Source organism: Cricetulus griseus, chromosome 4 (assembly GCF_003668045.3).
Source record: "Cricetulus griseus strain 17A/GY chromosome 4, alternate assembly CriGri-PICRH-1.0, whole genome shotgun sequence".
Lineage (NCBI taxonomy): Eukaryota > Metazoa > Chordata > Mammalia > Rodentia > Cricetidae > Cricetulus > Cricetulus griseus.
This window is the reverse complement of record NC_048597.1, coordinates 78,690,197-78,716,741: the sequence shown is the minus strand read 5'-3', so window position 1 is coordinate 78,716,741 and position 26,545 is coordinate 78,690,197. Positions and strand designations below refer to the sequence as shown.

General features: G+C 48.5%; 1 protein-coding gene across 1 annotated transcript in view; it reads right to left on the bottom strand.

The window, feature by feature from the left end:
- Sdk1 (sidekick cell adhesion molecule 1) overlaps positions 1-26,545 on the bottom strand; it is a 954,927-nt gene that overhangs the window by 69,672 nt on the left and 858,710 nt on the right. Inside the window, exons 29-32 of the mRNA XM_035444149.1 lie at positions 16,281-16,475; positions 12,174-12,375; positions 5,696-5,799; positions 1,019-1,089 (exon numbers count right to left, since the gene is read on the bottom strand). Of these exons, the coding sequence (XP_035300040.1) occupies positions 1,019-1,089; positions 5,696-5,799; positions 12,174-12,375; positions 16,281-16,475 (572 nt within the window). The remainder of the gene's footprint in view (positions 1-1,018; positions 1,090-5,695; positions 5,800-12,173; positions 12,376-16,280; positions 16,476-26,545) is intronic.

Genomic DNA, 26,545 nt, shown 5'->3' with positions numbered 1-26,545 from the left:
GAGCCACTGACACTACACTAGCCGGGTAGTTCAGACACTTTGGGTGTAAGGTGGATCCTCCAGCTGCCTGGTCCTGCCCTACTTTTTCTTCCTGGTGCAGACCTCAGGCTCCAGCACTCTTAGGCCTCTGCTCTGAATTGTCTATGATGCTTGAACCAAGGTGGGGGCCACACAGCTCTCATGCCAGATTGTCTTGCTCATTCACTGCCCAGGCAACGACAGGTGCCTATGAGAGGTGAGTCCTGGCCCTGGCCTTCTACCTTCAGAGGTAAGACCCAGCCACCCAGCAGATTCCCACTCCCCTGGGTCATGTAAATATTTTTTACATGAATTTCAGGATGACCTGTAATTCACTGAAATTGAGATATTTCAGTAAGTATTCCCTCTTTTGTGTTGTACCTCCCCTCCCTCTCTAGGTTACCTTGTCACATATTGAAAGTCTGACCAACACAGAGCCACTGAGTTGTTTTTATCTCTGCATTCATGCTGGCACCTGCCATTCCCCTTGACAACACTGTCAAACCCAAGGGAGACTTTCACATCTCTTGGTCCACCAGCTCACAGCGGCCAAACTTAGGCTAACCAGGCCTTCCAGTGGCCCTCTGCACACAGCCCACAGTGTCTGCCCTCCCTCAAGTCCTTATGAGCTCTCACTCTTCAGCCCAGGTTTTGGCACCTGGAGTCTCCCTCTCTGGCCAGAAGCTCCGTCCCTTTTCTCATCCCTGTGCTCTGTGAGCCCATTGGTCTCAGGACAGGTGCAGTCCTGGAGACCTGCACCTGCACCCATTTCCTCTGTGCTGTGTCTGGAGGAACCCCAGCCCTGGGCCACCCTCTCCTGCAGATTCCTGCTGTCGGTCCTCAGTTGAAGGTGCTAACTCAGCCAGGCTGTTTCCTCTGTTATGGTCACACACTTGGCATGGGTGTGGCTTGTGGGCAGGCTCTGTACAGTTGTCCTGGCTGACTGAACCAGGAATCGAAGGCATGCTTCAGAAATAAGTGAGGTGCCTCTGGCTCTTACCTGCCACTGGATCAGAACCGAGGACGTGGTGTGCGGTGTGGCTGAGACAGACCCTGGAGGCTCTCCCGGAACTGCAGGGCAGCAGATGGAAGGAAGCAGAGTTAGAATGGTTCTGTTGGATTTCAGTTACCCTTCAGTGTGGGTGTCTTTCCTTCCTTCAGTCACCTTTACCCGTTATTCATCTGCTTAATGTAACAAGAATGGCTCCCAGGCGTAGTACTCCTTTAACCCCATTGGGGTATATGGGTGAGTCACAATCTCCCATGGGTCCCCTCAGGCCATGCACAACACTCCAGTAGCTCCTGCCCAAGACACTTCCTGGGCTTCCAAATCTTTGGGAATGGGGATGAAACAACATTTTCTGAGATCTTAAGTGTCAGTGGTTCCCCAAGAGCAGGCCAGGTAGTCACAGCAAGGTCACGGTGCTCTTAGTTTGAAATATGGATGTGACTGTTGGTAGAGATGAGGTCGCAGTTGATAAATATTAGCCTAGTAAGAAAATGTGGGGGGCTGGAGAGATGACTCAGAGGCTAAGAACATTGGCTATTCTTCCAGAGGACCCAGGTTTGAAGGGACCAGCTCCCCATTTCGGCAGCCATGACAGTAACACATGCTTGCCATGACCTTGTCCTAGTCACTAGAAGTCAGATGCCTGCCTCGTGTCAAGTAACCAATCAGAAGTTAGCTGGTGGCACTATGCTTTCCGGCTCTGGATGTGCTTTACGGACAAGTGCACGGCAATGATGCGCAGAGCATAGCAACCATCCTGGGAGGGCCTATGGGCCATAACAACCAGTTGACCAATCAACACAGAGCAAGCCCTCCAAGCCTGGAGGCACACCAATCCTGAGCCTGTGCGTACCCCTAGACACTCCCCTTACGATGCCCTACAAGATCACTTGGCAGCCGGTTCGAGCTGTCTTTGCTAGCCATCTGCCATGGCGGGTGGGTGAAAGACCCGAGCTAACATGGGGTTAGCTCCTTAAACAACAATAAAGCCTCATGCAATTTGCAACAAGTTTTCGAATCTGCCTGGTGATTGGGGTGACCGAGGTCCTGGGCTGGGACCTGGGAGGCCTGAGTTTTCCGGGGGTCTAACAGGTTCAATTCCCAGGTCCCCCATGGCAGCTCACAACTGTCTGAAACTCCAGTTCCAGGTTATCTGGCACCTTCACACAGACATACATGCAATGCAGGCAAAACACCAATGGACATAAAAATAAGTAAATCTTAAAAGAAAGAATCCAAAAAACAAAAAGCAAAGATCTTGCTCAACACAGCAGGCTGTTCTATGTGCTGAGCCCACATACAAAGCCTTGATGCTCACACAGCTGCCAAGAAAGAAAGAAAGAAAGAAAGAAAGAAAGAAAGAAAGAAAGAAAGAAAGAAAGGAAAAGAAAATGTGGAATCAGGTACCACCATGCCTGAGATCCTAGGGACTTGGGAGGCACAGGCAGAGGGCTCACAAGCTCAAGAACAGCCTGGGCCATGAGTGAAGCTCTATGTCAAAAGACAATGGCCAGGACATGGCTCAGTGACAGTGAGTGCCTAGAATTCCCCAGTGAGGGGCTGGGGTGTGGCTCAGTGGTAGAGCCCCTGCCTAGAATTCCACAGTGAGGGGCTGGGAAGAGCAACAGCAAGGCCTGGGGTTCCACCCCTAGCATTGTAAGAAGGAAATGTTAATCAGCCATCAAAGGTCCCTCTCTCTTCCAGCTAAGGTAGGGTTGGTTTTGCCAGTCAATCTCCACCTCACTGAGGGAGACAAAGGGCCGCAAACACAATGCAAATCCATCCACAAAGGGAAATTGCAAGTCTCAGACAAGGAAGATGATGAGATAGGGGCCTCAAAAGCAGCATTTGAATATCAAAGGGTTGAGAAGGTGCCTGGGGAGCCTGGAGAGTTCCTTGAATAGCTTTTCTGAAATGGCCCATTCCCTGAGGTCGCCAGAGCCTGTCAGAATCCCATGCTCCCTGTTTGTCAGAGATAACCCAACAAAGACAGCAGCTTGCTGGGTGTCTGGTTCTTTCTCCCAAGAATTAGTGCGCCATTGCAAATATTCTCTCCATTGTGTCTGATGCAAGATAAAAATGAGCACTCATGGGGGAGGTGTTCAGTTTCCATTTGATGCCAACTTTCCCCCTGGTTCCACACCACCTTTTGTGTGTATGTGTATGGAGGCTCTATGCATGTGTGTACATGTTTATGCCCCATACTGGTCCTTGCAGGGGGAGGGGGAGTGGGGCATGTAGAGGCTGGAAGTTAAAGTTGGAGATCTTTCTGCTGCTTTCCACCTTAGTTTTAAGGCAGTTTTGAGGGGGTCTTGCTGAATATCAAGATTCCCACTTTGGCTAGACTGGCTGGCTAGCCAACCCCTGGGATCCTTGCCCCCAAGCCCCCAACTGGGGTTACATGGGTGCTGGATATTTGAACTCAGGTTCCATGCTTAAGTAACAAGCAGACTACCCACTGATCCATCTCTTCTAACTGCAAGCCATCACTTCTAAGTGAGTCCATTGGTAGACTTTCTCCCTCCACATATCCTTAGCTGTGAATGGAAGGGTTTGGCTTCTGCATGGTCTCCCAACTCTCCTACCAGGTGCCTTGAGTCACCCAGTTTCCTGCACAACATCATAGCTTCTCCCAATGAAGGGACCAGCCCCCCATTTCGGCGGCCATGACAGTACCACATGCTCGCTATGACCTTGCCTTAGTCACTAGAGGTTAGGTGCCTGCCTCATGACAAGGAACCAATCAGAAGTTAGCTGGTGGTGCTATGCTTTACGACTCTGGGTGTACTTTACGGATAAGCGCACAGTAATGACGCGCAGAGCATAGCAACCATCCTGGGAGGGCCTTTGGGCCATAACAACCAATTGGCCAATCAACACAGGGCAAGCCCTCCAAGCCTGGAGGCACACCAATCCTGAGCCTGTGCGTACCCCTAGACACTCCCCTTACGATGCTCTACAAGATCACTTGGCAGGTGGTTCAAGATGTCTTTGCGAGCCATCCGCCTTGGCGGGTGGGTGAAAGACCCGAGCTAACATGGGGTTAGTCCATTAAAAAATAAATAAATAAATAAAAATAAAGCCTCATGCAGTTTGCAGCAAGCTCTTGAATCTGCCTGGTGATTGGGGTGACCTCGGTCGTGGCCTGGGACCCTGGACCTCTGCTGCTTCTGAGCCCCAACAGCTGCACCCAGGTCTCATCATCTCTCAGGATGAGGGCACAGGACCCATTTCTCCAGGGATCTGGGGAAGCTTAGAGACCCTCTCATCAGGTACCAGATCCAGTAGACCCAGCCATAGTGGGGATGCAGGATTTGCAGCAAACTTCTCTGTGGTGATTTAAGGTCTTGAGGGGGTAGGGAGGGCCGCATCTACATTAACCATTCTTCAAGGTTGATTAACAGACCATTAGAACTGTGACCCTGGAGAGCTGGATTGTTGCATGCAGGTCGAGAGCTGAACTATCTTGGGCCATCTTAGCCCCTAAATAGCCACTTATTGCCTACCTCTGTATGCAATCTAACACCCTTGTGACTTAAGTCCTTTTGAATGTACAAACAGAACCCTACCTTCACCCACTTACTGGCTAAGTCTGAGGTCTAAAGTGGAGATGATTATAACTTGCCTACTTGGTGTTCCTGCCAATGCATTCACATTGATTTAAAATGTCCTTTGTTCTGCTGATATAAAACTGTGTGGAATTGTTAAAATGTTGGAACATGACAGTATATCTGGGGTGACCTGAATCCATGTTCCCCCATGATCACCCATATTTGGTTCTCAAGTAAAGTATCTCTCATCCCCATTGAGGTGTGAGCTGTTTTTTTGTTTTTGTTCATTTGTTTTATTTGTTTTGGCATCGACATCTGAGTAGTTGGGAAGCTGAAAATGGCTCACCTCCACCCCGGGGCTTGTCCTCGAGGTGCCCTGAAACTTTGTATAGTGGAAGTTAAACTTCTAGGTTCTGAAAAGTGAGTATGTTGGGGGGTTGAAGGTGGAGGGGGAAGACATGATGTGGGGTCACAGGGCAAGGCAGTTGGGACCTGGCCCATTTGGAAACCATCTCACTGGAGCGTTAAATGGAAGAGACAGAGCTTTCTGGGAGTCACAAAGCCCTGGTGGCTGCACTAAGTGCCCAGGCTTTGAGGCTGAGCTGGGAGTTGCACAGTATCCATCTTCTCCCATTGCACTTGTCAGTCTGTGGCTGTGTTAGCTGCATCTGACTCCCTGGGCTTCACTGCACATCCTCCCACACCCAGAATCAGGTATCTTCAGGCCCAGTGCCTCTGAGGTCAGAGGCGGGTGAAGAGACCACCTGGTGCTTTGGGGTGGGGATCTGAAACTTCTTGGACCCAGCTTCCCCACTGACATTTATTTTTAACAACCCCCATTAATTATTCAGTTTCTAATGGAGGAGGGTTTTGGAAGTCAATCAAATGGAGTTCCATTTCATCTGGAAGCTCTCTGGGGGACCTTGATCTACGACCATGGGGTGTTTAGGAACACTTGGGGCTGTCAGTTACTAATGGGCTTCTGCTGCTTGTCACCCTCTCTGGTGACCTCTCCTCTCTGCTCAAGACTGGAGTGGGGTCTCTTTCTGGGAGGAAGGTGTCCTCCGGCCTCAGCAGAGCAGTGGGGAGTGGTTGCACTGGACTGGCTTTTGCTCACCATCTTGCAGTGTGGTCACAGCCTCTGTTTCTGCACTGAAGTCACTGTCCCCGATGTCATTGGTGGCCTTCAGGCGTAGCTTGTAGGAGGTGAAAGGCCTCAGCCTGCAATGGAATACAGAAATTAGTGACCAGTGACTACAGCAAATCTCTCCCTGTCTTGTCTGTGTTAGGACTAAGAAACCATAGTAGTGGGGGGGGGGGTAATCAGACAGATGTCTCTCCTGCCTCAGGAATTGTGAAGTTGGGTCACTTTGCCACCAGGAGGTATGGAACCACTCCCTAGATATAGCTACTAGGGCCTTTCAGGGCCCCCTGGACTGCCATGAAAGCTCAGGGAGAGATGGTTTCACTGAGGGAGACATTAGTGAGAAAGTTGTTCAGAGGACATTTAATACCTCTTTAATAAGATGCTATATAATAAATTACTGCTTGCCTAGGTTGAAGATGGGGGGGTAGAGCTGGGGTGGGGTTCTGGGGAAGAAACAACAAGTTCCATATTCTAGCTCCAACATACCCAGTGCAAAGCTGTCCCTCACTCCCAATCTCCTTGGATTCACCAATGTTCCTGCCCCACCCCAGCTAGGCATGACAATAGGATCCTTCTCCCTTCCAGATGCTGGGTCAAGGGCGAGCTGCCCTGTCCAGCTTGCACTAGGGACAAGTTCCCAGGCAGGATCATGAGTGCACTGCTTCACAGGCAGGACATGGGCCAGTATGGAAATGCTGGCTTCTGAGGTGGGTTCCATGCTTTAGAAAACCCATAATCAGATTTAGAAACCATCAAGGGGGTGGGTTCAGGGAAGAAAGAAAGAAAAGAATAGGAAAAGCCATTCTACAAGGCTGCTTGATTGAACAGAACTTCAAGAATGTTGCAAGTTGGGAGCAAGCTATCTTGGGCTCCCATTAGCCCTCTACACAGCCATTTATACACACCTCTGTGTCTGCCCTCACACCCATGTGACATTTAGGCAAATACTTTCAGAAGGTACAAATGGACCTCTGGCTTCTACAGACTGCTTCAGACAGCATCTGAAGCCATAGCAGAGACTTCCCAACTCTGATGTACCTACCTTCATGTGGTTTCCACCAGTGTATTTTCAATCACCCTGACTTAGGACTTCCTTTGATGTTAGTGTAAAAACTCCATGAACCAGTTACCATGTTGGAACATGGCATTTGGGGTAGCCTGGATCTGTGTTCCTGGACTACAGTCGTTTGTATTTGACTCCAGAATAAATTTTCTGATCCCTTGAGGCGAGAGCTGTGTTTTTCATAGGCCACTTTTGTGCTTCTTTGCCTTTGGATACATTGGATTATAGCATTTCTCTAAAGCCTGAGGGATGCTCGACTCAAAGCCCTGGGAACAATCTGACCTTGCCAATTCCAAGACCCCCTACAGGCCTGGCCTCACCAGCAGCAACCAGGAGAATGTGGTCTTGGCTGGTTTAACTCATCTTAACAGAGAAGCCCCCCCCACCCCCCAAGGCCCACTGCCTAGAATGCTCTTTGCTGTGGTTTCTGGGGACAGCTTTTGCTTAGCTCAAACAAGTCCACCTGTTCCTGGCTTCCCAGAAGCTACTGTGTCTAGTCTCCAGGATAAATGCCTGCTTGTCCCTGTTACTTCCCAGCCTCACATGCTGAGCAGAGCACATTTGAGTGCTCTCCTTCCTGGTGTTGAGGGAAGCATGGGGTCCCTAAAAATGTGGGCTCTGAAGTATACTTTCCAGTTCCTCAGCCCCAGCCATGCTTGGATGGGCCACTTTGCAGATACATCCTCATCTAGGCAGCTAATAGACAGCAAGAAGCTATCCTGAGAATTGAATCAGATGAGGCACTTGGGACAATCTGTAGTAAGTGCTCACTTAAAATAGCTGAAATGGGGTTGGAGAGGCGGCTCAGTGGGTAAGAGAGCTTGCTGTGCAAGCATGATGCAGAGGGCCTGAGTTCAAATCCCTAATACCACATGGATGTGGCTGTGTGTGTGTGTATGTGTGTAACCCCAGTGCTGGGGGAAGGAGAGGCAGAAGACAGGATTATTGCTGGGGTTGGGTGGAAGGGGCTGGGAGAGTGGGGGAGGGCTTACTACCTGTCAGACTAGCTCCCAGCTCAGTAAGAGACCCTATCTCAATGAAATAAGATAGAGAGTCACAGAGCAGGACACATGCCATCCTTACCTAACCTATGCGTGATTCTATTTACATACACATGCATGTATACACAACACACACACACACACACACACACACACACACACACACACACACAGCTGTTATCATTGTTATTTCTTAGGTATTATCTTAAAAAGCTAGAGTAAATACTCATCACATGATAATTGCCCTGTTCCTTTTCTTTCTTTTTTTCTTTTTTTGAGTCTGTAGCTAAGACTGGCTATGAACTTACTATGTACCTGAAAAAGATGACTTTGAATTCCTGATCCTCCCATCTGCATCTCTCAAGAACTGGGATTGCAGGCATATATCACCACATCTGTTTCTATGTGGTGTTGAAGAATGGAAATCAGAGTTTTGTGCTTGCCAGGCAAGCACTCTGCCAACTGAGTCACATCCTTGGCTCCCCTATGTCTTTTTTTTTTTTTTTTATCATGGTCACACTGTCACTCTACATCCTTAAAGACAGGGACCAGGGTGGCCTGAGGGAATCCTGCCACTCTAGCATGGAGAACTATGCTAAACACCTGGAGTTGTTCTATAACACTTTGCCAAGGAAATGAATACATTATGGTGACAATACTATTCTAAATCCTCTTAAGAAAGTAGAAAGAAGGCACAAGTCACATGCTGCAATACTGACCTGCCAGGCAAGATGTGCCCACTGTACAATAGTAGCACTACTGTTATGGGGGTAACTAACCACTTCCTGAGGTTGAGTGTGAAGGAGGGCGGGAAACAGAGGTCTGCAGAGACCAGGATCTACCTGGACATGAAAAACAAGGTGTCCAGGGAGCTAACCTGGCTCTAAGTTAACTCACTAGCATCCTATAGGCAAATGCCTCTGGCCTCGCCCACTCCTGCAGATCTTGCCTCTGACCACAGCTGCCCCCCCTCTATGCCCACTCCCGCCTACCCAGCCCCATGCATCCATGCCACCAGGGTCCATCCTGCATCAAGGCCAATCTCAAGGACTCCCTGTTAAAGGATTTCCCCACACCCTTCTCTACTCTTCCAGGACAGTCTAAGCCTCCGCTATGGAGTTGAGCAAGCAGAATTCACATTTAGCTCTATCATTTCCAGCCAGAGCAGGTCGTTTGATTTTTATGATCTCACTTTGTCCACCTGTAAAAATGGAAATCAGAGCCCTTGAGATCATTTGTGAACATTGAATCGCCATCAGGGATCTAATAATCTTGGCACACAGCACACAATGAATAAATGCTACTTTCTTTTTGCTCTTCTGGAAGGTTCTCTTTCCCTGACTCTCTGGGTGAGATGCAGTCCCTCCAAATTAGGGGTGGTTTCTGCTGGCCCTTTTCACATCCCGTGTGCCTCACCTTCCAAACTCAGACACTGCTCAGGCTTAAGGCACAATTTTGAGAAACACTGTTAAGTTACCTCAACTCTTACTTCTAAGCATCCAAGATTCAGGAAACGAGGAGACTTCACAGCAAAGGGACCTTTCGAAACTCTATCACACCTGCTGCTCTGCCAACTCACAAGCCAGGTTCACGCCATCCCACGTGTGCCTGTACTGTGGATGCTCAGGTGTGAGTTTTACCTCCACTGCCAAAGTCCTTTGGAAAGAGCTGTGGGGGTGGGCAAGACACAGACCACCCACAGTGTCCCTCCTCCAGGGCTAATTCTGCGTCTTGGAAATATAAGTAGATCTGCATACCCATTGGTTCATTTTCTTTGGAATGTAAGTTGCATGGATCCCAAACACTCTGAACACTACCCATTACTGCTTTTACCCAGTTATCTATAAGGCATTGAAACTGTTTGGGGCTTGATCTGGCTTACTACATTGGTGGGGAAACCTATTATGGGGTACAGAAAACCTAACAGAAACTGCCTTTTAGGAATTCAGCTAGGCCTGATGATGTACATTTGGGATCTACTCAAGATGCTGAGGCAGGAGGATCAAATCTTAAGACTTGTCTGCATGGAATAGTTATTGTCAAACCAAAACATACCCAGAAAGAGGAAGCTTCAACTGAGGAACTGACCTCCATCATATTGGCATGTGAACATGTTTCAGGACGTTTTCTTAGTTGCTACTTGATATAGGAGGGTCCAGTCCACTGTTGCCAGTACATCTCCTGGGCAGTTGGACCTGAGGAAAGGTAACTAAGCAAGCTCAGGTAAGCAAGCCAGTAAGTTCTGTCCCTCCATAGTGCCTGCCTCCTGGTTTCTTCCTTGAGGTCCAGCCCTGGCTTACCTTGATGATAGCCTATAACCTGTAAGCCAAAGCAAACCCTTCCCTCCACAAGTCTGTCTGGTCAGTATGTTATCCCTGCAACAGAAACCAAACTAGAACACTGGGCTACAGAGTAACTTAAGTTGAAGAGCAGCCTGGGCCACCTGTGAGGTTTTGTCTCAAAAAAATAAAGAGAAGGCTGGATGTAGCTCAATGGCACAGTGCTTGCCCAGACTCCTTCAGTGAGGGGCTGGATGTAGCTCAGTGTTAGAGCCCCTGCCTAGAATCCCCCAGTGAGGGGCTGGGGTGTGGCTCAGTGGTAGAGCACTTTTCTAGAACCCCCCAGCTAGGGGCTGCATAATAGATAGTAGCAAACCATTTATCCAGCATGCACAAGGTGCTGGGTTGCATCCCAAATAGGACCCCCCCCCACCACACACACACCTCATCTTCAGGCTTAAAGGAAGCCTCTCCTTTCCCCTCAGGCACCATCATGTCCAGATCTTCACATACCTTACCGTTTCCATCTAATGCTGTTCTACCTTGAGGCCCTTTTCCCTAAGGCGCTGCTGCACCTTCTGAAGAGAATCACGAGTCAGCTTCCTTTCTAGACCACCCACTGCAGGTAGATCACCATCTTACCATTATTATGTCTAACATCCCATTAACAGTCTCACAGCCTCAGTCTCCACACAGGGGCTCATGCTCCAGCTGCTCTCATCCCACCCTCATGCTGTGCTCTGGATCATGGTAACTCGAGCAGACAGCCGCGGCCACGAGCTCTCCACAGTTAAGCTTTGTCTCTCCACTAGATCTCATGAAGCAGATGGAACATAAACTTAGCTGCTGGGATTGTTAGGGCAGCAGATAGAATAGCCTCTCAGGACGCTGTCTGAGAGCCGCTTCCATTCTGGTTCTTGCTGGTTGGGAAATTGATAGGTCTTTTCTGGACCACATGAAACTGCCTGTTTGAACAGGGGCTTCTCCTTACCAAACGCAATGTCTATGGTTACTCAACAGGCTATGGAGAACACGACTGTGCTTTCTATCTTGTCTCTCAGGTGATGAGACAAAGGGGTGGGGTTATTTAAACTCAACTAGAAGGGGTACCTCCAGTACCTACCCCTTCCTAATGCTTCTTTCCCGGCACCTACCTTTGGGGTACTGGGGCACAGCCCAGGTTCAGCCCCATTCTTCTTGCCTCCTAAGTCCTCAGGCATGGGTGTAGCACATCTAGAGAGGCCCTACAGATTCTGGGTTTCTGGTGTGGTGTCAACAGAGACAGGGGGCGGTCTCTCAGTGGGACATCTCAGCCACACAGACTCCTGTTGTGTGAGCTGGATGGGGCCATGGTGGGGACTCTCAGAGAAGTGGTCCTTGGGTTAACAGGAGCCCCTTTCTCTCCAAGACCTTTACACAGTTTTCTATTAATTAAAAAAATATTTTCCCATTAGCATTTCAACATGTTCTCTGTCATGCTCAGATCTGACTTTCATACACATGTATTTGAGTGGGAGAGAGAATGGGTAGAGGCCAGGAAACTATAGAGCAGTCTATGAGAGGCTAAAAGGAGACTTAGGGGTGGACAGATGGGAGGGTAACAGAACACATATGATAGGAAGAGGAAGGGGGCAGTGTGGGAGGGGGAGAGGGGAACAAGCAGGGGTGGGGCAGGGAGATGGAGGAAAGGCATTTCACACACATCAATCATGTCAAGTGAGGTAACCCAGTGTGAAGGTTAACACTGACTGTCATCGGACAGACTCTAGAACCATCCTAGAGTCAAACCACAAGGAATGCCCACAGGTGATCATCCAGATTAGGTTAATTGAGGTGGGTGTCAACATTCTAAGGGGTGGGGTCCTGGAATGTGAGGAGTTTCCCGAACAGATGAATATGACTAGATGCCTCGAGCTCCTGCCCCATGTCATCACTACCATGATGGACTGTGTATCCTCAAACTGTGAGCCAAAGTAAACCCTTCTTCCCTCAAGCCGCTCCCAACAAGCATTTTGTCACAGTAGGGAGACAAGTGACTCCAGGTTGACAAGTGTCTCCAGGTTCAGAAAGATGAAAACTGAATGCTACCTCCCACTCCACAGTACCTTTCGACGGCACAGGCTGTAGCCTCGTGGCTGATGGATGAGGAGTAGGTCTGCCACTCTCCACCAGGCAGCTCTCGAACCTGCACGGTGAAGTACCGGATGGGGGAGGCCCCGTCACTGCCAGGGACCCACTGGAGTCGGAGGCTACGTGCTGTCACTTCTGCCTGGGGTACCAGGAGCTCTCTTGGGGGCGCAGGCCTCTCTGCAACCAGAGGAGGAGAAAAGCAGGGATTCGTGAGACACCATTCCTTTGCTGCCCCCTGATGCCTGCCCATGGGAGCCGCTGTGTGGGAAAGTCCTGAGGCTCGAGAATTAGCTTTGCAGGTAAAGTATTTACCATACAAATCAAGGACCCAAGTTTAACCCCCAGATCCCACATAAAAATCTGGGTGTAATGGTGATGCTTTTAATTTCAGCACTGTGGGGGTGGAGACAGGCAGAGAGCTGGGGCTTACCGGCCAGCCAGCCTCACCTAATGGAAGAATTCCAGGTCCCATTGAGACACTCTGTCTTAAGAAATAGAGTAGATTTGTACCTGAGGAAGGACTCTGACACTCAAGGCTAGACCTCTGATTTCTATATGAACCCACACATTCAGTGCCACTCACGTGAACACACACTCATGCGTGCTTCTCCTGCCGTGCACACAAAGAAAGAAAAGCAAGTGAGTCCTAGGTTTGGGAGAGGAGGTTGTCTTACAGCTAACTTTGGATGCATCAGATCCGGTCTGACTGGAGAGCAGGGCTTGCTCACATAGCAGAACCAGCCAGAAGTGCTTGCCTCCAGAGGCCCAGCCCCTACCGGCAAGGGCAGGTATGTCTGAATGACAGCTGACATCTCCTGCAGTGCTCTTCTAAGGGACTCAAGCCTCCTTTGTATGCTGTCTGATTTGGGGCTCAGCTCATCCTTAAAACCTAATTTCTTTTCCTTTATAGTTAACCTGAGTCTAACACATGAGAGGAATCTACTGAGTTCTCCTGGGAGGAGGGAGGCAGGTGCAGGCAGGGGAGGGGCATAGGCTGTTAACGGTTTCCGAAGGGTTAGGATGCAGGGTGCCTGGGACCAGCCTTGGCCTTGAATGGGTACCATGTGCCTGACACTGTGTTCCTGTCCCCCATTGATTTCAACCAAGGGACTCCATAGAGGGAGAAGTAATTGTTTAATTGTTTATCATGATGATTATTGATTCTGATTAAAATGTGTGGCGTGTAATAAAGCAGCCATCGATCGTTGAGTCCCGCAGTGACAGGGCTGTGAGAGGCTCTTCGATCTGCCTCAATCAGGGGTCCTGGCTGGGAATGTGCTCACTAGCTGGAAGCCTGATTTCTGCAGACTCCAGAAAGAGCTGGGCTCCCTGGCCAGTTTCTAAGGCCTTCTATGGACACACTGCCACTGGAAATGGCTCAGGTTCCCTGTCCCTAAGTCTTGCACTAGAACCTGGTGGGAAGTCAAGATTCTCAATACCTAAGGGGCTGGAGGGTGGGCAAGGAAGTGGTGGCCCTGTGCCCCAGGAAGCAAGCCGTCATGACCAGGTCACACTGGTCCACCCATAGAAGGATGTTTATGTACATGTTTTCATGTGGATCTGACTCAAGCCCTGTAAGGGCCATAGCAAAACTTCCTCATCCATCCTTTGCCTCCAAAGGCTCCATGGGATGGAGAGAGAGAGCTCAGCTGGTAAAGTGATTCCACTTACAAGCATGAGGACCAGAGTTGGATCCCCAGAACCCATGAGAAAGTCCCAGAGGGGTAGTGCTTGTAATCTGGGGAGGTGGAGATAGGTAGATTCCTGTGGCTTGCTGGTCAGTTAGCCACCAAGAAACCTTGTCTCAAAGAACAAGGTAGAGAGTGTCTTAAGGAATGACTGGCTCCCATAAACAAGGGCTCCTTCCTACCTCTGCAGTCCCAGCCACACAATAATATTGTGAACACATATGAACCTCTGAGCCAAAATTAACCTCCTCTTTTAAGTTTTTTTTTTTGTTGTTGTTGTTGTTCTGGGGTATTTTGTTATAGCAACAAAAGGCTAACATAGCCTGACTGGCAACTTGAAGCTGGGAAAACCCTGGATGAAGAGGTGTACTCAGCCTGGTGATTCCTGCTGGAGCAGGCTGCAGTCATTGTAAGCAGGGGAGGAGCCTATCTCAGTCAAGGGAAGGCTGGCGGACACTGGGGCCTGGTGGGAACTTGCTGGTTCAGGGTATGGGAGGTAATGTCTGGCTTCCTTTTATTGGTGCTCATTCTGCAAAGAGGAGCTGTGTGCAGCAGTAGGTGTGGTGGGTCTCAGGGTAGCCTGTCCTTCACCCAGCAGACTGGGTCTGACAACATCTTAGGAGGCTTTGGTGAGCGCTGGAGATGGGAACAACAACTGGAGCATGGGGTGAGCTCTGTGTCAACCTCCTTCCTCTGTCAGATTTAAGTGCTCTGAGTTTGACTTCTCCGTCTCTGAAATGGCCTGCTTTAGATCTTGTAACAAGAGTGGTCACAAATGCAGCAGTGACACTCATTCACATTTGGTGAGCATTTACATTGCATCAGTGCAGCTCCTGGGAGCCTTGCTGATGACAAGGAAAGCCATCCGCTTGTCCTGGGCACTGTGCTAACTGTTCCACACAAGCCTCCCTAGTCAAAGCCATAGCAAAGGGAACAGAGGGGTTTGCCCAAGGCCTCACAGTCCTGAGCCTTGAGCTCGGGTGTTTCCCAGTCCTTCTGGCCTACTTCCCCAAATCTCTGGGTCTGTCTGTGAGGGCAGCATTCCTTGTGTGGCTTTTTCTTCTGGGTACAACATGATAATATCATTGTGAATTTACAGTAGAGATTATCTTGGATTGGTAACCATAGTAACTAATTGATCAGAATAATATGGTATTAGCTAAATCCACAGTAATGTTGATGGAAATATTGACACTCCTTAGTGGATAGAGGATAGGAGGGTCATAGGACCCTTACCTGGGATTCCAGCCATTAAACTTTCCTGCCCTCCATCTAGCTAGCTGCAAGTGATCCTGGGAGATAGATACTAGATTATATAGGAAGTAGAAGGCTGGCTGAAAGGGAGACCCCATGAAGTCATCACTTTGTAGTGATGCAACTGTTTGGGGGTCACCTACAGCTTGTAAGCAAACCCCTACCACTTGTGTACCAGTGAGACCCAAGAGATTCACAGGTTCCCCAAGATGAATTTTGGTGGAGCCCTTACTTTAGTCTGTTGGCTATGCCCTGTTTGATCATAGTTGGTTTATATCTCCCCAGGAAAGGTGTCACCACAGAACCTGTGCCTGGAGGCACAGCTTCTGAAGAGAGGCCCTTTTGGGTTGTGGTGAAAGGTTCTAAAGCAGGGGTTCTCAACCTGTGGGCTGCAGGCCCCAGGATCAAATATAAGATATCCCATATATCAGATCTTTATACTATGATTCATAACAGTAGCAAAACTGTTATGAAGTAGCAACAAAAATAATTTTATGGTTGGGCATCACCACAACCTGAGGATCTGTGTTAGAGGGTTGCAGCTTTAGGAAGGTTGAGAATTGCTGGTCTATGCAGTTACTCTGGGCTAGCCTCTCTGAGCTACACTTCTTGCCTCCAGGCCTTGATCATAATACCTGACTGTCCTAGACAGTGGGCAGGGGGCCAACAGTTGGGCCACAGAGACACTGTGACAATATGCCTAGCTCAGAGCTGTGGACATGGCTCAGCAAGTACAGTGCCTGTAGAGCATGCATGAGGGCATGGGTTCTGATTCCCAGCACCTGCAAAAAGTCAGACACCATGGTCCATGTCTTTAACCCCAGAGCTGGGAAGACAGAGACAGGTGACTCCTCTGGAGCTTGCTGGCCAGCCAGCCTAGCCCAAGCAGCCGGCTCTAGGCTCAGTGAGAAACTGTCTCGAAAACCAAGGAAGACACCTGGCTGATAGCCTCCGCATATATAGACACGCATATGTCTGAACACACACACACACACACCACACACTTACATAAAAATAAAAAAGACAATCTGCCTAGTTCCATGTCTGGCCCAGGCTTCTGGGTGCTGTGGGGATTGGAGGGGCTGTGGAAACAGCTGCATGCCCTGACATCTACAGTCAGATCTGGGTCTGGGAGCTTACCTCTCTTCTCGGTTGTGATGACTGTGGCCTCCAGGGGCTCGCCCCAGCCCTGTCTCGTCTTAGCAGACAGCCTGAAGATGTATGCAGATTCCGGGGCCAGTTCTGTGGCTGTGAACTGTCTCACTGTGGCACCCACCTCAACAGTGGTGAAGGTGTGGGGACTGCCCCTGGCCAGGCGATAGGCAATCTGGTACCCTGTGGGAGGGGTGGGAGACACAAGTCAGGGAGTCAGGTTAGCCATTTACTTCTTCCCTTGCCCAGAAAACCTACATTCCCAGCACCCCATAATCAGCCCAGATTGGAAACCCAAACACGGCCTGCCCTCTGTTCCTTCCTGATTTCCAAAGGCTGCAGGGCGCATACTGAAAGGGAGAGCACAGGCCTAGTGATGAGCGTGGGTTGTCTGAGCTCAGTCCTCTGTGAAACTTGTCTCACAGTTCATCCTTCACTGGAACAAGATGTGAGAACAGCTTCATCTTTCCTCAGGATGCTGCACACTTGGAGAATGCCACCAGTCCCAGGACCCCTCATTGTTCCCCACGGGAGGTTGTCATGAGCCAGTGCCTCTGGCTCTTCCATCTCCTTCCATCGCCCCTCCTATGGTGCAGCCTTTCCCTTCAACCCGGCAGGAGAGGCCAGAACCTGCCCTTAGCAGGTTATTTCACACTTCTCAGCAGGAGCAGTGTTTGCAGTGTGCAGGACTACTGCAGGGTTACACTTGCATTATTCAGCCCCCTTGCTAGTTTCCCCCTGCTGCTGCCTTCCCCACATCCTCATCTCCTTCCATTCCAGCCACTCAGCCTACCCGCCCTCCTGAGATTGGAGGCTCCACGTTAAACAGTTAAATACCCCTCCTGTTAATTTCCATAACTCCAGAATGGAAGGGTTTGGCTGGCTCTGCGTGTCTCTCTGAGTTTCTTGATTATGAAAGGGTCATGGTTGATCAGACATTATTAATGATCAAATCCCACCAACCAAGCAAACCCAGTGCCTGCCTGCCGGCTTCTGAAGAAGCCTTGCCAATTTCCCAGACCCAACCATGAGCCGTGGGGCAGACTGCCTTCTGGGCTCACGGACCACGTGTGGTCAGGCTTCTGATTAAAACCAGAATGGATGGGGTGCTGTGACATCTAGAAAAAATTAATGACAACCCAAGTGATCACGTTAAACAAGGGGGACTCAGCAGGGGCAAAAGAAAAGCATCAAAGGCTGCACTGGTCCTCCATAGCCCTGCCTGCCTGGGCAGCCTGTGAGTGGGGGCCGCCTGCAGGGACCAGGGTGGCAGTCTGCTCACCTCCTGTGGAGGCATGGCTCCTTCTACTACACAGCTTGGCCAGTCCTCTCTGGATGCCCTCAGGTGGTATTTTTGTTCCTCCTGTTCCTCCTGGCTCAGCCTTTGGCTCTCTTGTTTTCCAAGCTGCCTGATCAGTTTCCCTAACTGTTTGGTGAGTTTCTTCCAGTCATCTACTGGGAGACCAGGAGGACACTCACACAGAGGTCAGATTGAGCATACCTTAAACCTTTAGACCCAGCCACCTCAGGTCATTGATAGGGTGGTTATCATTGCCTTATAGACAAGGTGACACAATCCTAGCCCTGTCCAGAGTAATGTCCCGAGTGCACGAGATGCTAACTTCAGATCCCTGAATGGCAAATTATGGCCACTCGCTGTCTTTGATAGACTAGCTTTTCTCCCTGCCGTGGGGTTGTGTTCTGAGGCTTCCAGCAGCTGGTCCAAGCCTCTTCCCCTTTTTATTGACTGATTAAGGACTGCAGTCTGGAGATTGTTGATCCTAGGCTACCTCTTCTCCTATGGCACTCATATGAGTTCCTATGGGGAAGTGGAACTTGGGTGCCCCAGGGGACACAGTCTCAGGCCTTCAGAGACTCATACAATGAGAATATGTCACACTAGCTGGACAGTCATGTGCAGGGGACATGGTTCCTACAATCTTCCTCCGGCAAGTGCTAACAGCAGTGATCCCCATGGGGCGAGGCATGTGGAAAGGTTACAGTTTGCCCAGGGTTGTTGATGACGAGTGCCCCAGGTCTGTCCTACTTTTCTTTAAAAAGAACCTCCTGCATTTCCAGGGAGGAGACAGTCCCTCTTGGCTCTTGCTTGCTTCCAGGAATGTTCAACCTTTTGACATTGTGATAGAGGTTGTCATATAGAGTTCATGCTTGAGAACCATGCAATCAAGTTATGGAAAAAAATCACCCAGCTAAAACACTCGTGGGTATTTACCCTAAAGTTTCCGAGTTGTCACAACACAAAGACACTTGCATATCTGTCCAACAGCTAGCACTATCAACAGCAGCTGCACTATGGAGTCAATCCAGGTATCCAACAACATAGGAATGGTTAAGGAAAATGTACTGTTTATGCAAAGAAATAAAAAAATAGCTTATGTTAATGTTCCTACTTGTCTCTCAGTGCAATGTGTGTGTGTGTGTGTAATGTCCAGAGGCCAGAAGAGGGCATCAGATCCCCTTGGACCGGGGTTACAAGCAGTTGTAAGGTACAAAGTGTGGTGCTGGGAATCAAACCCAGGTCCTCCGCAAGAACAGCAAATGCTGTTAACTGCTGAACCATGGTCTGACCTCACACAATGCCCCTTGCATACACATTCCTTTTTCCATCCATGAAGAAGAATGAAGTTATATTGTTTTCAGAATAATGGATGTAACTGAAGACTGTCATAAAAATCATGGAAAGTCACATATCATATTGAGAAAGCACAAATGAGAGATCATTTGTGGTTCTTAGGTTTTCTATAGATACATAAAATCATATATATATATATGCACATGTCACACTAGCTGGACAGTCATGCACATTTTATAACATACATGCACATCTATGTTATAAAAGTAGAAGTTATGTAGGTGATAAAAGGAACCCATGGGAGGGAGGGAGGGGAAAGAGAAGGGGGGAGAACATGGGGTAGAATGTGTGTAACACTCAATATATAATGAGAGCTTGAAAAAGTTAATATAATAAAAACTTTTTGTAATGTTTTAAGTAAGTTTACGATTTTGTGGGTGATACTCATGGCTATCTTGGGGCTCATGGGTTCTACATTGGATACACCTGTTAGTCCCTGCACTCTGAAATCCCCTCTGTGAGGAGGTTTCCTGGCAGAGGAAACAGTGGTCCACAACTATAGAGATGTGCCTGGACTGTCACCTGGCTCTGCCAATCCACCAGTTTGTTATGTGAAAAGTGACCTCCCACAGATATACACAACCTCTGTTTCTTGAGCTTGAAGGGGGTACCACAGGCCACACATCACAGGCTGTTGGGGTTCCCTGTGCTGCAGGCAACAGGCTACACCTCACAGGGACAGTACAGGCACAGGATGTGTCTTATAGCCATTTCTCAAGTCTATGTGTTAACTGACGTTTCCAGAAACAAACCTCCCCCTAGCTAAACATTTTCCAAGGCTGATAACTTATTAGAATGTCAATGTTTGTCAACAGCTGAAAGTCACAGGTCTATAGCCAAATTAAATTGGGCTATCTCAGCCCCTAAATAGCATTCACTGCCTAACTCTGGGCCTAGCTAGCATCTTGTGAGGATTAAGTAAATCCTCTGAAATGTACAAACATACCCTTGACTTCCACCAACCACCCAAAGCTAAGCCTGTCCTCAGACAGCATCCAAGGCCTGTAACAGTGACTTCCCGGCTCTGCTGTACCCAAGGTTCCCACCAACATGTTTAAAAACTGTCCTGATTTGTGATTTCTTTTCTCTGTTACTAGGAAAATCCCACAAACTGTTACCATACTGGAATGTGGAATTTGGGGCGACCCAAATCGGTGTTCCTGGGCCATGCTCAGATTTTGATATTTTGCTCAAGAATAAACTATCTCCCTCTGAGGTGAGATGTGAGAGCTGTGTCTGTTGTTTTGCATCAACACACGTGACCAGAAGAAAGTAACAGCACCTGGTCTCTGCCCTCTATCACTGGTGATGCTGTTGCCATGGCTGCCCTCTCACCAGGGTATTCTAGGGCTCTTTGTTGCACCTGCAGTTATTTTTTCATATATTTTTTTTCTTCCCGAGGGCCCATCCTCAGTTCTACAGAAGCCTCAGGCCCAGCTTTTGAGTTGCTAGGGCCAACACCTAACCTAACCTTCCTCACTGTGGTGGTTTGAATAGGTATGGCCCCCACAATCAATCAATCAATCAATCGATCAATCAATCAATCAATCTCTCTCTCTCTCTCTCTCTCTCTCTCTCTCTCTCTCTGTGTGTGTGTGTGTGTGTGTGTGTGTGTGTGTGTGTGTGTGAATGCTTGGCCCATCGGGAGTGGCATTATTAGGAGGTGTGGCCTTGTTGAAGTAGGTGTGGCCTTGTTGGAGGAAGTGTGTCACTATGGAGGCAGGCTTTGAGGTTTCATATGCTCAAGCCATGCCAAGCATGACACACAGTCTCCTGTTGCCTCTAGATGAAGATGTAGGACTCTCAACTTCTTCTCCAGCATTATGTCTGCCTGCATGCCGCCATGTCTCACCATGTTGATGAGGAACTAAACCTCTGAAACTGTAAGCCATTCCCAGTGAAATGTTTTCCTTTGTAAGAGTTGCCATGTTCATGGTGTCTCTTTACAGCAATAGAAACCCTAACTAAGACACTCACCTTGGCCATCGCATGGGCCATGTCAGGGCTTATTGAGTTAGCTGCACCTGGCAGATGCTCATTCTGAGCCCAGCAAAGGCCAGGTAACTTTACAGAAGGATCTGCCATGGAAGGATGTATTTTGCAGCACTGTCTACTTCTGTAGAGACTGGGGGAGTGCCCCAATTTTAAAGTCTTTTTGTTTTTCTTAATGTTTATTTTTAAATTGTGGTTTATGTGTATGTGTATAAGTATATGCTCTGTGTGTAGGTGCATTTGGAGTCTAGCATAGAGCATCAGATCTCCTGGATCTGAAGTTAAAATTGTCAGCCACCCAACATGGGTTCTGGGAATTGAACTCAGGTCCTCTGCTAGAGCAATAAGCACTCTTAACAGCTGAGCCATCCATCAAGTCCCACAATTCTAAGATCTTCTGACTAGAAATAATATCTCTAGTCATGGAGTCAGTATTTATTATCACTATTTTGGAAAATGTCTAGATTTAAGCTGCCTCTCTTAAACTGAAAAAAAAAAACATTAATCTAGGTCTATTGATACCAGTCTGTAGTCCCAGCTATTTAGGAGGCTGAGGCAGGATGACTGAAAGCTCAAGCCAGCCTGTGCTACAAAATGAATTCAAGGCTAGCCAGGGCACTGTGACAAGACTGCATATCCAAATAAAAAACACAGAAATCTCAGTGGTAGAGCACCTGCCTAGAATTCCCCAGTGAGGGGCTGGGGTGTGGCTCAGTGGTAGAACACCTGCCTAGAATCCCCCAGTGAGGGGCTGGGGACCTGGCTCAGTGGCTCTTAGTTGTCATGTGTGGGATCCTTGTATCTCTTGGGAGTCCCTGACCAGAGAGCAGGTAGCCAATGATCTAGGTTCTAACCCAGTCCAGTTCTTTGCTTACCCTGGCTAAGGTCCTACTCCATGTAACTGAAAACATTCATGGTGGAGAGAAGTCTCAGTGGGCAAAGCGCTTGCTGTTCAAACATGAGGACCCAATGCCAATCCTAGCATCCATGTAAAAAGCCAGGGTGGTGGTGTGCCTGAAATCCCAGTTCTGGGGAAGTGAAGACAGTTGGCCAAATCAGCAAGACACAGGCCAATGAGAGACCCTAACTCAAAAATCAAGGTGGACAGAGTTTAAGGGATGACACCCTGCGTTGATACCTTACTTCCACACACAGGTGCATACACTTGCACATACAGAGAATGAATGAATAACATTTGACACTAACTAAAGAGTCCTCTCTATTCTAGGCCTTTCACCTACATCCATTTAGACCTCATGACCTTCCATGGTGTGTTACTGCCTGTGTATGAAGATGGGACTGGCCATGTTCTTGAGCAGTAACAGGGCCTTCTCATGGCACTTGCTCTCTCTCTCTCTCTCTCTCTCACACACACACACACACACACACACCCCACTCCAATACACACACAAATAAAAATTGAAAAATTCCTTTAAAAACTCAAGAAAAGCCCCATGTTAGTGCTGAGCAGGTGGGGCCTCCTGGTGTCATTAATCCCAAAATGACACAGCATGACCACCACGTATAAAAACGTCTACACTGGATCAGGCACATGCAATCATCTATAGATGGTTTCAGTATGTAGGCGGTGAGCACAGGTTATCTGTAGACACTATGCTATTGATCTGAGGGCTTGACCCTGGCAGATTAGGGTATCCCCAGGGATCCTGGGACAATCCTTGCAGTTGTCTAGCTCAGTAGGCCCCCTTGCTCACGGAAGGGGATTTTCGCTGCAGAGCTACCCTTAATCCCCGACCCTTCTGTCTCTGAAACAGAAAGAGAAGAATATCTACCTGGGACAGTCACTGTGTAGACTCAGTAGATAATGTATGGAAACCACAAGGCACAATGTCATTTGTCCTTAACTGCAGGAAATCTGGGTTATTATTTTCTATCTCCAATCCACTTCCCACACTGAGCTATTACCGAGAGAAAACTCCTCAGCCTCGGGCTTCTGTTTGTACCTTCCTATTATTTTCCCTCCAATAAATGTGGCATCATTAGCAGGCCCTGCACCCTGGTGTGCTGAACATAAAAATTAACACCCTCTCCTCACCCTGACACGCCAAAGAGACTCATTCGCTGGACCACGGCGGTCGTTTCCCTGCACATCCTCAGTGTGAAAGAGGCAGCTGTGGAATAGTTCTTGCATTTTTAGAGAATAATGATGGATGGTGTTCAGAGCTAAGAGCGTTTCCGAGGATGAGGCTTCTTATGTAATTACGGTTGCTGCCGGATCAGAAGCATTAGCCGGCCGGATTTCAGCGAGCTGAGGTCAGGAGGCTGCTGTGTGTGTTTGCAAAGAATGGGTACGCTGACTTGAGAGGAGGAGGAGAATGTGGCCCGAGAGAAGCCCTGTTTTTAAGGTTATGGGTGAATTATGATAATACGGGTATTGAAGAGAGCAAGGCCAAGCATGAGGGACATCGATCCGAAGAGAAGATTAAAATGTGCAGTGTGAGGCCTGCGCCGGTTTCTGAACATGCTGGAAGGTGGAGGGGGCACTGCACGCCTAGAGAATCGGCTGGAGAAATGACAGAAAGAAGAGCGGGTGTGATGGTACAGCCGAGGGCTACAAGCCTTGTGGGGGTCCCCACTCCTTGATGTCTGACCCTGAGAGCTGGAACAGCTATCTGGGGCTTTGTCTTGACATTCAAGGCAGCTGAGAACGTTTTATGAGCTGTACTGATGGTCAACAACCAAAGGCATTTGTTTCCTTGACAATGTTCAGTCCCCAAGGCAAGGCCATCAGCAGGACATGGTGCTGCTAAGCCTCGATGATGGTTTGGAGGCTGTGATGCCCCCACTCACACCCACAAAGGTGTCAGAGAACCCAGAAGCAGTTTAAGAGTCCTGGGAAGCCCCAAGTTTACTCATGATGTGTGGCTGTAGGTTACAGCTTATATACTTGAGGGCTGGGAACACAGAAATGCTCCAGCAGGGGTCTCAAAAGGTGTTCAAGGTTAGTGTTAGGTCCTGGCTGGCCGGGAGCCTTCTGATAGGCGGGGAAGGAGAGGAATCTAAAGCGTCTGGGCCTGGCAACTGCACAGTTCTGAAGAGCGCACACGTAATGCCTAGCTTAACAGTATTCAAAGGTGTGTGAAGCAGTCTGCCAAGTTGGGGAGGGTGACTATGCTTAGGTAGTCCCATACAACCCCCACAGGAGGCTTCCAACAGTTCAGACCTCTCCATAGTAAAATATTTACCACGCAAATAAGCAAGTGTTTTCTCCCTCCAGGCACCTGGCTCTGTTTCCTGCAGTTAATCTCTTTGGGAAATGCAAGAACATGTTTTCATATAGACTGAGAGGGAAGGTGTGAGCTGCAGAAGAGTCCACATACTTAGATGACTGCCCTGGCAGCCTGAGCTAGAATATGCATTCAAGGTAAGCCAGGCAAATGGATTATTTCTTTTCCACTCCAGCAACAACCTGGATCTTTAGGAACCGGTTTGTTTTTCCTACAGCATCTGTGGTCTGGTGTATTGGCTGTAATGATACCCAGGTGATGGGTCACCCAGACAGCATCTGCTACCACCAGATGCTATTACAACCAAAGATGCTCAAAGACCACATTGCCTACTTAGTCACTGCCATCTGACTTAGCATTTGTGTGTGGTGGTTAATCTTGTTGGCTCTAGAGTCAATTGAGAGGCATGCCTCTGAATGGAGGTGTGAGGGCATTTCCAGGAAGAATTAACTAAGGGAGAGGGAAATCCTCCTCCAGACTGGGCAGTGCCTTCTAGCAACCCAGATACAAGAGATTGGTGAGAAAAGCAGTACTTTGCTTGCCTGCCTTTGCTCCTTGCTGGTAGGTGCATCTGCTCTTTTGTTGCTTCTGTTGCTGCCACCTTTCACTGGCATTGGAATCCAGTTTCTTTAGACTTCCAACATGGACTGAGGACCAGTGGCTCTCTAGGAATACTCCAGGCTGTAGGCACCAGATTGGGATTTCTAAGGAATCCAGACTCATGGACTGACCAGCTACCCCCATTCTCAGCTTCTCCAGCATGTAGATGACTGTTGTTGGATTCCCCGGCCTGTCTCTAATAAATTCCCCTTGTATTATTTACTCATATCATCTTTATTATTCTATAGAATGTTGGCTAATACAGGGTGCTTGAAATATGTTAATATCACTCACTTCTTCCCATTGTGTTTGGGATTTTCAGTGATGGCCCCACCAGGACTTCACACTAAATTCAAGGGTTCCATTTAAGAAAATAGTGCAGTGGGTAAGAGCACTTGCTGTGCCAGCATGAGGACATGACTTCAAATCTCTAACACACACATAAAAAAGTCAAGTATGGTTGTTTGTGTATGTTTATAATCCCAGCACTGTGGGGGACAGAGAAAAGAGGGTCACTAGAGGTTATGAGCCATCAGTCCTAGCTCAAGATTTATGGAGAGACCCTGTCTTATGGGGATAAAGCAGAGAGTGACAGAGCAGGATACTCAGGTTCCCCCTCTGATGTCTGTGTGTGCATAGGTGCTCATACACATACACACACGCACGTGTGTGTGTGTGTGTGTGTGTGTGTGTGTGTGTGTGTGTGTGTGTGTGTGTACAGACACACCGTCACACAGACACACACACACACACACACACACACACACACACAAAACCCAAAAGCAGAGTGATGAAGAGCAGGGCAATACAATGGGCCATCAGTACACACAAAGTCAATTTCTGGCCTACTCTGACTCCATGTAATACAGGGTCTTGCAAGCCAGCCCCAGGATCAAAGTCCTCCAGACAGAAGTGACAGGCTAGCAAATGGGATAGGAACTCCCACATTTATGGAGCACTGAATATGGTAGATGTTTTTTCTGAGTGCTTCATTTCACAGTCTGAGGAGAAGTAAATGGGGAAACTGAGGCCCGGGATCCAAGTGACTTTTTATAATGAATTCAGTTAGTAGATAGATGACTTTTTATAATGTATTCAGTTAGTAGATAGAGGGCTGAGGTCTGAGCCCAGGCAGTGAGGCTTTTGGAGTCTTAACCACCATCCATTCTTCTTTCTGTTAGTATAATTCAGAGCCCAAGACACTGGGAGAAGTACCAACAGCCCTGAGAGTCGAGCCATGCAAACTGCAGACTACAACAGCCTCCTTTGCTGCATAAACAAATCGGCTTAGATGCATAACCTTGCAAATATGTGTGTTTCCTTTAAATTTTTTTCCAGACAGTCTCATATCTGAGACCTATGACTCCAGACTAGCCTTATAGGTCTCATATGTGAGACCTATGGCCCAGGCTGGCCTTGAACTCACTAAGTGGCTGAGGATAGCTTTAAACTTACTTTCATAATCTCCTGTTTCCACATCCTGAGTACTGGGATTACAGGGGTGTGCCTCACACCCAGCTTATCCAGGGTTTCACACAGGCAAGTACTCTGTCAACTGAACTACACTTTTAACCCCATAGAATTTCCTTTGGGTACAATGTCTAGAGACAAGAATGGCTGGGATAGAGGTGGCCCTGCTCATCTTTCCCGTGTGTGGCTCTCTAGAGGCTACATAGGTGACACCCTCAGCAAGGACAGGTGAGGCTACTGTCTTCACACCCTTCCATTTGTTCAGGTGGTCATGAGCTCTCACGGTTCCA